Source organism: Acinonyx jubatus, chromosome A1 (assembly GCF_027475565.1).
Source record: "Acinonyx jubatus isolate Ajub_Pintada_27869175 chromosome A1, VMU_Ajub_asm_v1.0, whole genome shotgun sequence".
In the NCBI taxonomy this organism is placed as follows: Eukaryota; Metazoa; Chordata; class Mammalia; order Carnivora; family Felidae; genus Acinonyx; species Acinonyx jubatus.
Genome location: NC_069380.1, coordinates 132,376,967 through 132,390,128, shown reverse-complemented (window position 1 = coordinate 132,390,128; position 13,162 = coordinate 132,376,967). Strand labels below are relative to the sequence as shown.

Sequence of the window (13,162 nt, the reverse complement as noted above, 5' to 3'; positions counted from 1 at the left end):
AGACAGAAACAAAATTAAATGTGTGTGTGTGTCGGGGGGGGGGGGAAGGGGGTGGCAGGATTTCAACGTAAACAGCTTTGGATATTGATTCTATCCCTTTCAGGGAAAGCCTCTGAAGGAAAGAAAAACACAGGACTAAACTAGTAATTATGGTAACATCCTGGGACAGAACCGTGGAATTAAGGAAGGAGCATCTCACAGAGACTGACTACAGAGTTACTCTCTTATCTGCCTCTTCTGTTTCAAAACGCACCATTTAACAAATATCATTTTCAAGATATTCTCATAGCAAGTAATATGCATTGCATTCCTAGCCTTTTTGGGGGGAGCTGTTTGATTAAAAGGAACAGCAGAAGTGAATTATTTGACAATAAATTGTAATGAATCAAGCATTTGACATGCATATATACATATCTTCTTTCTCCTTCCCTCCTTCCCTTCCTTCCATAGTTACTGAGGAAGCAAGTATCAGCCACAGTGCTAGGCACCAGGGGGTGGAAGACGATTGGGATGTGATCCATGTTCTTCAAAGAGCCCTCTTTGAAAACCCAAAACAGAGCATGAAACTGCACTAGGGTCAATGTGCCATCTTAGGGTTTTTACTTATAGGCAGAAAGGAGCCAGTGAGGAATGTTATTAGATAAATGTTCTTACAGCCACAGAGAATTATGAATTTGGGAGTCAGGACTACGGTCTCAGTGAACTGTCCACGTGGAAAGATACTCATTAGCCAGGCAGACACATGAATCTGAAAGCTAAGAGCTGCTGGTCGGAGATACAAACAGGAAGCTATTAGAGTACATCGGTCTTTAAGAGAGCCAACAAGACCACCAGAACAGAGGGAGGAGCAGTGGGCCACAAATCAGATGATGGGAAAACTAACTTTCAGAAAACACAAGTTAGAGGAAGAGCTCTTGGAAGAAGCAGAGAAAAAACACAAGCACTAAAAATATCTTGGGGCTCTTGGGTGGCTCGGTATGTTGAGCTTCTGACTTTTGATTTCAGGTCAGGTGAAACCTGAGGTGATGATCTCATGGTTTGTGGGTTCGAGCCCCATGTCGGTCTCTGTGCTGACAGTATGGAGCCTGCTTGGGATTCCCTCACCCTCCCTGTGCTCCTTCCTTACTCTCTCTCAAAATAAATAAACAACAACAACAGAAGAAGAATTGAAAAGGAGGGGTGTTACGAAGAGAGAAAAGGAAGATATTAATATTGCTGAATATAATAATATTCCAGTAAAAGAGAACTGTTCCAGTAAAATGTCCAGAGGACAAGATAGTAAAGAGGACAGTGGACTTCAGTGAGTTAAATGAGGGGAGGTCAGAAGCCATTCATTCAAGAGTTCTTCTATATGCTAGACACCACACTAGATGAACAAAACAGACAAAATCCCTGCTCACACAGACACCTCTGCTGGGACTGGTCCCTGAGCTATTACCAATCTGTGATGACATGGGTACAATAATTGAGTGCAAGCATTTAGCAGCTCTTACATTTTTAACATTTCTTGCACACCCAAATGCATGTTCCTATAAATTTATTTTCATTTTAATTCATTGGAGAATTAGTGCAAGACAAATTGGAAATTAACAATGAAAAACAAAAACAAGGTATTCAGCCCCCTAAAACACTCTGAGAAACACTGCCTTAATGAACTACAATAGGGTGAAATATGAGAAATGGGCACAGAGTACAGAAAACTCTGTTGGGATGTCTGGATGGGAAAGAAAAATAGTGACTTCTAGTCAGAGAGGCATCTTCTCATCTTGCCAGAACTCAATTCAGTAGGGGCAAATACAGATGAATTTCTAGAAAACTAGGATGCTAATATTTTCTTCCAGTTCCATGCAATTATTTACATATTCATGCTTAGAAAAACAATCTATGGTTTTTGCTGACATGGGCATAACTTATGCCCTATGGGGTAGAGAAATACAATATATCTAAATATAGAGACGAAATAGGTTTTACTTGTAGGCTGTGGCTGATCAATTTCAGTCACAAGAGCAGTATCCGCATTAATTCCATTCTACCATACACATTCCTTCCTGCCCTGGGTGTTATCAGGAGCTACGCATTCAAGTATTAGACCTAGACAGGTACCTGTGTTTATCTGTCTTTTGGAAATTGGATATTTTGTTAGAAGAGGAACTGACACTAATGAGAATTTAAGTTGCCATTTACTACCCAATACCATGTGCAGGTTAATTAATAGGACACATGGCCTGGAAGGAGCCAGCAATTTTCCATTTAGCTTTTCCAGATATTAGAACTAGATAGCATCATCAAATAACGCACATGCACTCAGGCAATTTATAACTTTATGGGTGGGGGTGGGGAGAAAATCACTGCCTGAAAATCCCTTACAATCCACTTATCCCAGAGCCATAGATTGTTGGGTCCCAAGGTTCCTGTAAAGGTTATTACATTAACTTTCTATTACTACTATAAATGATGACGAGAATCAATTTATAGCAAGTAGCAATCAGTTTTTTCTTCTTTGCTTCCCTGGAATATGAACTCTATCTCATGGTTACAATGTGTAAGCAAATGCACTCATGAAATTTTTCTTTTTTCAAGGGAAAAGCAAAACAAATCCGAAAACTTTATATGGTGGTTCATACCTCTTGCAGCAATTTATCTAATTTGTGTTGTAATTCAAGGAAGTATCGTGAGGTGATGAGACCCTGGCGGGATTTATCCAAGCAATCTCGAGCCAGTTCAATAATCTGATGGTGAGTGAAACTGAGCACTCCATCTGCTAGAGGAAGAACGTGGTCAGGAGAGTAGCTGGTGATTATTTCCTTCAGACGTTCTTCCATCTGAGCCGTGGCCTATTTAGAGAAGACACGCACACACAGATGTAAGACGACAAAACACACAAGTGGACAATTCAATCATCACGTTTAGTGAGCATCTCCAGACACCTCCACAAATTGTTAGTTTCTAGAAACTACTGGTGTATATACATAACATCATTACATACTTGTCAAAACCCACATAATACGCACCACCGGGAGTGAACCTTAATGTTAACTATGGACTCTGGGTGATGACGATGTGTCACTGCAGGTTCATCGACTCTTAACTGGTGAGGGATGCTGAAGGGAGGAGGGTGTGAATGTCGGTGAGGGGGTTGGGGGGGCATCAGAGTATAGAGGAATTCTTGGTACTTTCTGTTCAATTCTGATGTGATCCTAAAACTGTTGTGAAAAAAGAAATCTATTTTTTTTTTAAAGCAGCAACAGCAGCCTCATCACATGGAAGAAAGATTTGAGGTATACAAGGGAAACTGACTACCCTAGGGTGATAATTATTTTTTCTGTCCTATCAAATATAAGATGGTCTATAAAGGCTTCTGCAAGTCAAACAATACCGTGAATTGTCATGCTTTCGTTTTAGATCTTGGGCTATTTCTTTCAGATGGATGCTCAAAAATATCAGGTTATGTTTTACCTATTCAAAACTCAGACTACTGCTAGAATTCCACAGGATAGGCAAGAGTTGTTTTGTTCAATAGGTTATAATGTACCAGGAACAAGCATCTTATATTATCCTTATCCTTCTCTCAAAAAGCTGTATCACATGTAAAAAGCCAAGGAGATTCCCTAGGTAGGATAAATAGAAAATTCCCTTTCCAACTTTCATTTCATTCTGTGATGCCCTACTGCCTAATCAGTATCCTTTGCTTATATTGTCTATGAGGGGGCGGGGGTTTCTCTTGGCCTCCTGCTCCCCTTCTAAAATCCTAACTAGCATTAACTACGTGAGTCAGGACCTATTTCCCCGGTGAACAAGTGACATGTAATTAATAGCTAAGACAGCTTTAATCAACGACATCAATGTCGGGTTCATTGCAAATAATAAGCAGTTTGCTACTGATTTATGAAACCAGAGATTTCCTTTCGTTTTCTTGCCTGGGGCTACACAAGTAGTGGGGGAGGAACAGGAACACAATGGAAAGACAGTCTTCTCCCAAATGTGCAGGAATACTAGTGCAAAGGCCGTGGATACTAGGTGACAGGAACTATCAAACAGCAGGCTTTTGCAGCCAGGACGTCTGGCAACAACTCTTCGACAAGTCCTCCCTGGCTCAATTCGAATTCCTTTTGCAAGCCCAGGGGGGAACACTGCAACTGTACCCTCCCTTCTAAATTAATAGGGGAAGACATCAACTTGCTCAAGAGATAGGAAGTCCCAGAAAAGAAAAATGAGGTTGGGGCACCTCCATGGCTCAGTCAGTTAAACGTCCGACTCAATTTTGGCTCAGGTCATGATCCCACGGTTCGTGGGCTCAAGCCCTACAAGAGCTCTGGGCTGACAGCGTGGAGCCTGCTTGGAATATTCTCTCTCTCTCTCTCTCTCTCTCTCTCTCTCTCTCTCAAAAACAAACAAACAAAACAAAAGACAGTTACCACATACTACTCTATAGGTTTCTAATGAAGTAAAACAGTTGCTGCCTGAGGATTCAGCAACAGGGCCCAGATTAGGGCAGAGGGAACATGAGGGTCTAGAGGCTCATTCTCCCTGGGGTGCCTCATCAGGCCCACCCAGTGGGTGGGACAAGCAGCAGGATTCATTTTAGAGGCAGCTCAGCACACAGCAAACATGGCTAGTCCTCAGCCATTTTTTAAAAATGTTGAGTGATTTTACCTTTTTCAGAAGGTATGGTGCTGTTTTACACACGCCCAGCTCGTTACTACTAGACTGGACCATTGCTTCCCGTAACAAAACCACCTTACACATGCTACACCCAGGTTGCCTGTTCGTTGATGCTAGGCATCTTCGATTCAATTCATTACCTTTGGGAACCTTTCTTTGTAGACATGGTTCATCATAATTATTTCATGGTCACAGCAGGCGGGAGAACGTCCGGGGCTGCAAGCAAAGCAAATTACCCTTTTAAACTTGCCTCAGCATGAAATGAAAATAAGCTTTTTATTTATAAACAATTGGTTGGATCAAAAGGACTATACAACCTTTGTAAGAGAAGTATATTAGGCGATAAACTACAAAATCAGTCATTAGTACGTACATACATACCCACACATGGTGACACCCTGGAGAGGATTTCAGAAAGGAAGCCTAAGAAATGGAATGCCACAAAATAATTACAGCTACGATGCAAAACTAGTTCAGAAACGTTCTTAAATTGAGCTTATATTCTGTATGTAGGATGCATTTGTGTCGTTCTGGAAACCAATTAATGAATTGCAATATAAAACAAAATAGGATCATTACGAACAGCAACATCTAGGACACAACGAACAGGGTAATTTCACACTTTTATTGTACACCTGAGCTCTGCCATGTACCACTGAAAAGGTCTCAGAGTCTTCTGTGGCACAGGTGTCGACACTGAAATCCATTTTCTGGCCTAGCAAATACCTATTTGGGATGCTGAGGTAAGCACTTTGGACAATATGAAAGAGAGGCAGAGAACTGTTGTGCGCTTTCATTATTTCAACAGCAGTTTGTGTTTGTTCCTCGTGGTATACAGTCGTGCAACGTCAGTGCGAGTATTTACATTCCAGGGAGAACATAGCTTGCACCAGATACCCAAGGAGCTCCTTTCATAAAACCATAAAATGGGCACCCATGTGGTAAAATACAACGCCTTTAAATGAATTCGTAAAATTGGTCTTTTATTCCCTAACTCAAAATAATAACTCATTCCCAAATTATTCAGTGTGGCTACATTTACTATCAGTTTATGATGCTAAATAAAAAAACTACAAAGCGGGGGGAGGGTACCTGGCTGGCTTGGTCAATAAAGCATAGGACTCTTGGTTTTAGGGTTTTGAATTAGAACCCCATGGTGGGTGTAGAGCTTACTTTGAAAAAAATACAAAGGGGAAAACCCTCCTCAGGAAACTCAGATGTTCAACTGAACACCTGACAAACTATTTTCATAATAAAATCTTAAACAGGAAAGTATTCCGACTCTAGCGTCAAGATATCACATCATGGAGACAAACTGCCTTGAGCGTCCAGCAGAGAAGGACCTGTCACCCGGCTGCTGGGACTGTAGAAGCCTCCAGCCATCAATCCCTTCAAAGATGGCCTCAGACGCAGCCACCCCATCCAAGCCACGTCCTTGCCAGGGTGCTGCACCCAGGGACTGAGGTAGGGATTAAAAAAAAAAAAAAAAGGCCACTTGGCCCAGAAGCACAACTCTGACAGGTCATGCCATCCCCGGAGTCCCCTGTGGAGTCAGCTGTGTGACGGCTTCATTTGCCTCTGCCCCATTTTGCTTGCCTGCCTTCTTTCTACAAGTATAAATCCTGAGCACTCCCTACTAAGCATCCTGAACACAAATCTGTTTTAGAGTCTGCTTCCTAAAAAACAAAACTGTAAGAGATACCAAATGTCAAAATTCAAGGGAGACAAACTCCTAACAATGCATTCATGTTCCTGGAAAAAAGTAAAACTCACGATGCGAAGAAAAAATGAAAAATAGGGGTGAACTTTTATAATGTGGAATCTGAACGAAAATCCTTCTATTTTTGCTGTCCTTCCTTTTTAGCCAAGCTTAACTCTCCTAAAATAAGAGCATTAAGTGCTCCTACACCACAATTAGATTGTCTTGGAATTTCCAATGGCAAGAAGGCTTTATAGGAGGTCCCTTTGGTCCATCATGATTACTGCTACTATAGCAATTAGCAAATTGAGAGAAATTGAAAGAAAAACAGTAAGATGCCTTTCAGTGGTAATTAACAACATCACGTAGAGATGGGAAAATCACTCTCTATTTAGAGAAGTTCACAAATCAGTTAACACCGAGATGAATGGGACCACCCAAAGGCTTCCCTAGAAATGGTTAAAAACAGATAATCCAGTTAAGTAACATTTTTTAATCAGGTCCACACACCTCAGACTTCGGGAACGGGGGCGCATGGGGGTGTTCCTGCATCTGTTTTCCGTGGCAATGCTTTCAGTAGTACAAAAATGTTTTGACAGGAAGTGCAATTCATCTGGCGTTGGTTGGTATGGTAACTGATGCAGCTTCTCCTGGGAGGAAGAGGAGGACTACGAGAAACCACAGTGAGGTTAGGAGACCACCTCAGAAAGAAAGACGAGTGAATCTGCGAGCAAAGCAGGGAACCTAGGGGAGGGACATCACCATTTCACACTATTGCCTTTTCATGTTAGAACTATAATAATTAGTGTCTAAATGTGTACCCTTGTTGCTTTCTCTGAGAGGTCAAAATGCCTTCTATATTTCATCTCTCAGCTGTTTATAAGACCATTTCCCAGAAGATAGCTTCCTCTCTTGTAGGAAACTCAGGCTCTGAAAATGGGCAGGATCCACTCAAAGCCACCGTAACAAAGTGACAACCAGAGAACCTGGGCGCATGCAATGACAGATTAGTTCTCAACTGAGTATGGTACCTCGCTCCTACCGCTACTCACAGTCAAACTCTGTGACTTTCAGGTGAGTAACATAAAATGAATGTTAGGATGTGTGATCACAAATAAAGTAATGAGAGACCTTCCTTTACAAAGCATGCTGCCCTCTGACACATCAATATGTGCCCTGCGTAAAAAGGGGAAGAGATGAAGAATGTATTTTTCTCACCAATGTCATTGTTTTAAAAATCAGATTTCTCTGCCCTTTTTTCTCTGGCTGACACGTTTTTTTGTTTGTTACAAAACAAACATTTTAAAGTAGCTTCAGTAGTGGTGAGTTTAGTCCCTTGCATATAGATTTGCTTTTTGAAGAACGTCACTCAATAGTTATGAGGACAACGTAATGTAGAAAAAGTGAATAGCTAAAGAACAGTTTTTAATCAATATGAGAATTTTAACTCTAAAGCAAACAGACTTTTCTTTTTGTTTTTCCTGAGAGGTAAACTCTACAAGCACTTCTCAAAACAAAGCAAAGCAAAACAAAACAAAACAAAACAAAACAAAATGGAGAAGTTTTTGAGCAACAGAACCATGATTAGAATAAGCATATTTGTAAAGGTAACACTCATTTGAAATCTCAGTTCTAGCAGGTTTTTTTTTAAACCTGTCATTAGGTTAATAATACACTTCATGAACACTGAAGCATCACAATGAAGCAACCCTAGAAATTAATGACTAAAGCTTAAAAATGCCCTCATACCTTGAAATTATAAAACACCTTATAAGTACATACTGAGACAAAGAGGAATTTTTATAATGCAATGAGACTGTTTTGTAAGCCATAAAAATGAGAACGCTACTAGAGAGAGTAATGAGATAAACCAAATCTCCACTCAGAAAGAACAGGCACAGTCTTAAACACTTTTCAGTAGGAAGAAACAAATAAAACACAAACCAAATCAACTCCAACAATCAGGAAAAAATTTATGAAATCACTGCAAGCAGGAGAGATGCACTAATGATAAAGTGAAGATAAGGAAAGTAGCAAATAAAAAAAGAGAATTAAAAATCTATACATAGGTCTCAGAGGTAAATCGATATGCGCAATTCTGTATCCAAGATTTCAAAACCCTAAAACCCTGAAGGTTATTCATAAGTTTACAGTAATCCTTGTGATGGCATGGCATCGACCGGACTGATTGGAAAGCTATTTAAAATATGTATTTAATCCACTTAGTGTGACTGTTCATTCAAGGCTGCTGCAGAAATATTAATATATTTGATTATGCAATGCTGGCCAGGTGCTGTTGGGCTGCTGTGTACAGCACAGGGATCATGCTACCTTTCTAAAACATGAAAATTAATTCCAAGACTCACTGGGCTCTAGAGTTTCACATAAAGTATCTAGGGCCTGTACTTGCATGGAAACCACACAAATCAACTTCAGGAGAGTTAATTCCCTCTGGGGAGGCAAGGAGGAGAAAGGGATTGGATGGGAAAGGCTTTCTTTGTATCTTTAACATTTATTAAACAAAATAACAATTTATTTTAAAAATAGCCATAGCAAATGTAACAAGCTGTTAACAAGTGTTGACTCTGAGAGGAAAATTTTGTGGTCATATCAAATACCCAGCCACCGAGCTGAACTCCGTAAGTTATGTGCCCTGGGTTTACAGAATATGGCAAAATGAACGATGCGGTGGCGTGAGTGAAGGTTATAACCTTAACACTATTAAGAAAGTGAGGAGGCAGGGAGGTCCTCCGGGAAGAAAGCCTGTTTCATCTCAGGTGGAACAGCAGTGTCCAAATGGGACGAGGGTATCACCAAATCCAAGTGACACAGGATGGGTTTATGGCAGTGGGGACAACCGTAGGCCAGCAAAATGGCCCCAGGGGTTCCAAAGATACCAAATACAGCCCTAAAAGGGAGTTGACACTTGACAACGGACAAGTCCAAGGATAGGTTTCGGCAGAGACCAGGGACTTGCTCAGTGGAGAACTTTCAAAGTCAGTGAGAGCTGCAGGACAGCAGAGACGCAGAGGCCACTCTCAAGATTGCACACTTTGTTGAAAAGATGCCTCCACTGGTCTAAGCAACCCGGGGGGCACTGCTGTGAGGAGAGCTTCAATCATTTGTCTGGGGGTTTCCCAATATATTGTGTCTCATCACTTTGTATTTCTCGCATATTCTCTAAATGTGGTATCAGTGGGTCTCATCACCCAATTAGTTTGCATATGACTCTAGTAGTGTCCTAAATCAAACCTACTTTCCAAGAGTAACGAGTTACATAAAAAAGCTGCAGAAGACTTCCCCCAAAATGTTCTGAATAATGGTATCATTTCGTCTCTCCAGATAACCGTTTTGCAAAGGACACTATTCATAAGCATGTGTCATTTTTTACTTGTTATTTATTAAAAGGAATACCATTTTATAGTCATACCTCATATATTTACAGGTATTTATATTCTTATTTCCGTTCTTTCCCTTCTGTAGAAAATGATTTATCTGTTAAATATATGGGGGAATGTCTTCCTACTGCTGTGGTTCCCTATTACTTATTTTAAAATTAAAACTTATGATCTTAATATTATCTTGGAAAAGTTCCACAAATGAATTTTAATGGCAAAATTGGAAGTTAAAAGAAGTTACAATACTAAATATTCTCTGGAAGGACTGATTAATTTCCTATGACCAAATCTTTTCAATTTCAGAATACAGCATTTTTAACACTTGCCAGTTTTACAGTTGCTATAATACCCAAAGGATAAAGATTTGATGTTTACACTTCAGCTTAAGTAGTTCTGGAATTCAGCTAACAACACAATCATATGTCAAACTGAAGCTATATATTCAAAGTGTAATTTTGTGTTCTATCTTTCTATTCAAAACAATAACTAAAGTGCATTTCTGATTGACTAAGTGACTAACAGTTAACCCAGAAAGTGAAAATCTGAGAGAGACTCGGATCAGATTTAGAAAAGAAGAGGGGCACCTGGCTGGTTCAGTCAGCAGAGTATACAACTTTTGATCCCAGGGTCATGAGTTCCAACCCCACACTAGGTACAGAGATTATTTACAAATGAAGTAAAATACATATTTTGAAAAAAAAAGAAAGAAAAGGAAATGAAACTACTAAGCAGTTTTGCACAATTTTTGCCCCAAAATTTAAAGGACAAGGCCCCCCCCAAAATAAGAGAAATGAAAAAGAGCTTGTCAAATCTTCATTCATTACTTTTATCAACAATAGGGAAAAGAGATAATTGAACTTATGTTAGGTGTGCAAAACCTACACTTCACAGATTTAACAGTTCCTTACATCGTTTGGCAAAAAGTAATTTTGAAAGTTAAAATTCTATCTTGAAAGAAAAATTGGGAATATGAGGTTAATAATTATATGTGCCACCTTCTTTAATAAACATGTAAGAGAAAAACTGTGTTACCTCTGGTTGGAAGCTGTTGGTTAGAAACAGAAAGAGCGTGTGTGTGTGAGTGTGTGAGTGTGAGTGTGTGTGTGTGTGTGTGTGTGTGTGTGTAACTATAAACTGTCTCGGGTGGTTTCTTCTTTAGACTACATATGGAAGTCAAGGATGGTGATAATTCCATTATGACAGATGGCCAGGTCATGTTCATTAATTAAAAGGTTTATTTTAAGAAACACCATGTAAATTCCTTCAAAAGAGCCATGAGCCCAGAGTCTAGACCATTTACTGGGTACTCTTACTAATAAACAAGGGGGTTGTTTAAAGCCCCTCAGTTCATTCTTTGTGCCTCAAGTTTCTGATCCATAAAATGAAGAGAATAACATCAACTATACGACAGGGTCTGTTGCTGGGATTAAACAAGGATTATAATGCATTCTAAGTAGTTAGACTAATGCCCAGCACATAATAAGTGCTTACAAACAACTGTTTTTTTTTTATTTGTACCAAACAAGGTCCAATTCTATGTTAATTCCCCCTTTTTAAAGAGATTTGCTCTTTAAAATGGTGTATGATTTACTACAGATGGAACGATGAAAGATCTTGCACTCTCCCCTATTTTTCCTACAAGCAACAAATCTCTGCATCCAAACCATCATAAGACTTGACTGAAGGGCAAAGCAAGGTCATATAGCTGAAAGGAAGAATTTGGAGACAAGAGACTTGCCAAAAATTCTTAGAAGAACAATACTTACATTTCAGTTAATTACCCTTTTTTTTCCTTGGTCGATCAGTTTTGGCATTCATTTTCACACTGGAGTTATCCAACTTTTTAACCTCTAAAATAACCAATAACCAGGAGCACCTGGGTGGCTCAGTCACTTGAGCATCTGACTTAATTTCAGTTCAGGTCATGATCTCATGGTTCATGGGATTAAGCCCCATGCTGGGCTTGGGGCTGATGGCACGGAGCCTTCTTGGGATATTCTCTCTCCTCTCTCTCTCTCTCTCTCTCTCTCTCTCTCTCCTCCCTCCCTCTCTCTCTCTGCCCCTCCACTGCTCACAGGCATCCCCCTTCCTTTCTCTATCAAAAAAAATAAAAAACCTTAAAAAAAAATTGATGGTTATGGACACAGCAGCCAAGGGTGACTTCACTGTTTTTTAGTGACAGTTTTATCCACTGAAACCATTTACAAATTTGAAGCACATTTTCCTGATGTGAGCCTTGTCACTGAAACTACTCAAGACTGTCAGGACGCTTCACCAAAATTATCTAAATGGACAATAAGCTCACATACCACAGCAAAATGGAACAGAGGATAGGAAAATAAATTACCTCTCCTCAAAAAATGACCAAGGAGATGGTAAAGAGAATCCATCAGATTTTAACATGGCAGTGTTAAAGGTGTTCCAGAAAACTCACATTATACTACATACGGAATTCTGGAAACACATAATATAAAGCAGTGGTGACACCAGTTAGTTTATAAACTTAATTGTAGTGTCTTTTCAATGCAAGTACTATTACATGGCTGAATCTATATGCTTAGCACAGTGTTGGGGTTTGTGAATAACCAGCACCACCGCAACAAAACCACGGATGAAAACCCTACACAAAAGACCACAGATTTTGACAAAATCAAGATGGAAACGTATTAGATTAGAAGGAAATCTGAAATCATCAAGTCCACATTCCGGCTGGTTCAAGGGCGTTCAGACCACTCCATTAGGTATTCACTGAATACCTACAACATACCTGGTCTTTCTAAATGACCACCAGCTTCTGAAGCTTGGCAAAGACAGATATCCCACAACACCACTAATTTAACCTGAGAAAGCATCTATCTAACTTACTGAATTGTTTCCATTAATAGCTAGGGCTCTTGTTGAAATGTTACAGTTTGGGGCAAGGGTATCCTTCTTCCTCTATTCCATCTTCATGGTTTCATTTTGTCTCCTTGTCTTAACTTACAACTAAATTCTTTTAATCTCCCCTTTAAAAAACACCTTACCTAGAAGGTACACATTTAAGGCTTGCCATTTTTTTTCTTTGGAGGAGAAAAACAAAGAAACAAAACAACAAAAACAAACAAACAAACAAACAAACAAACAAAAATCCCTCCATTTAAGACACACAAGAAAATAAGACCCAGGCCATCAAAGTTTAATGGCATTTTCAGTACAGACATCGCTGGTGTGGAACCAAAGCAATAAAACCAGATTGCATTTCCACCCCCAAACTACACCAAATGGTATTAAAACGAAAGCTCCCAATCTCCTCCAAACTTGCGATCCTGGGACTGACTTAACTCAATTTATGCACTATGGTTTAAAAGCTTGTAGCAGAGAGTTTGTCCTTTTTATATTTGTCAGCTCATCAAGTGAGAAGTAA

The 13,162-nt window shown here is 39.7% G+C and overlaps 1 protein-coding gene across 23 annotated transcripts in view; it reads right to left on the bottom strand.

Annotated features, from left to right (window-relative positions):
• The window catches only part of MAST4 (microtubule associated serine/threonine kinase family member 4), a 556,148-nt gene that overhangs the window by 58,451 nt on the left and 484,535 nt on the right, over window positions 1-13,162 (bottom strand). For all 23 annotated transcript variants that reach the window (XM_053223443.1, XM_027040714.2, XM_053223445.1 and 20 more), the window contains 3 exons: window positions 6,872-7,029; window positions 4,803-4,878; window positions 2,625-2,834 (listed from right to left, as the gene is read on the bottom strand). In XM_053223443.1, coding sequence (XP_053079418.1) covers window positions 2,625-2,834; window positions 4,803-4,878; window positions 6,872-7,029 — 444 coding nt within the window. The remainder of the gene's footprint in view (window positions 1-2,624; window positions 2,835-4,802; window positions 4,879-6,871; window positions 7,030-13,162) is intronic.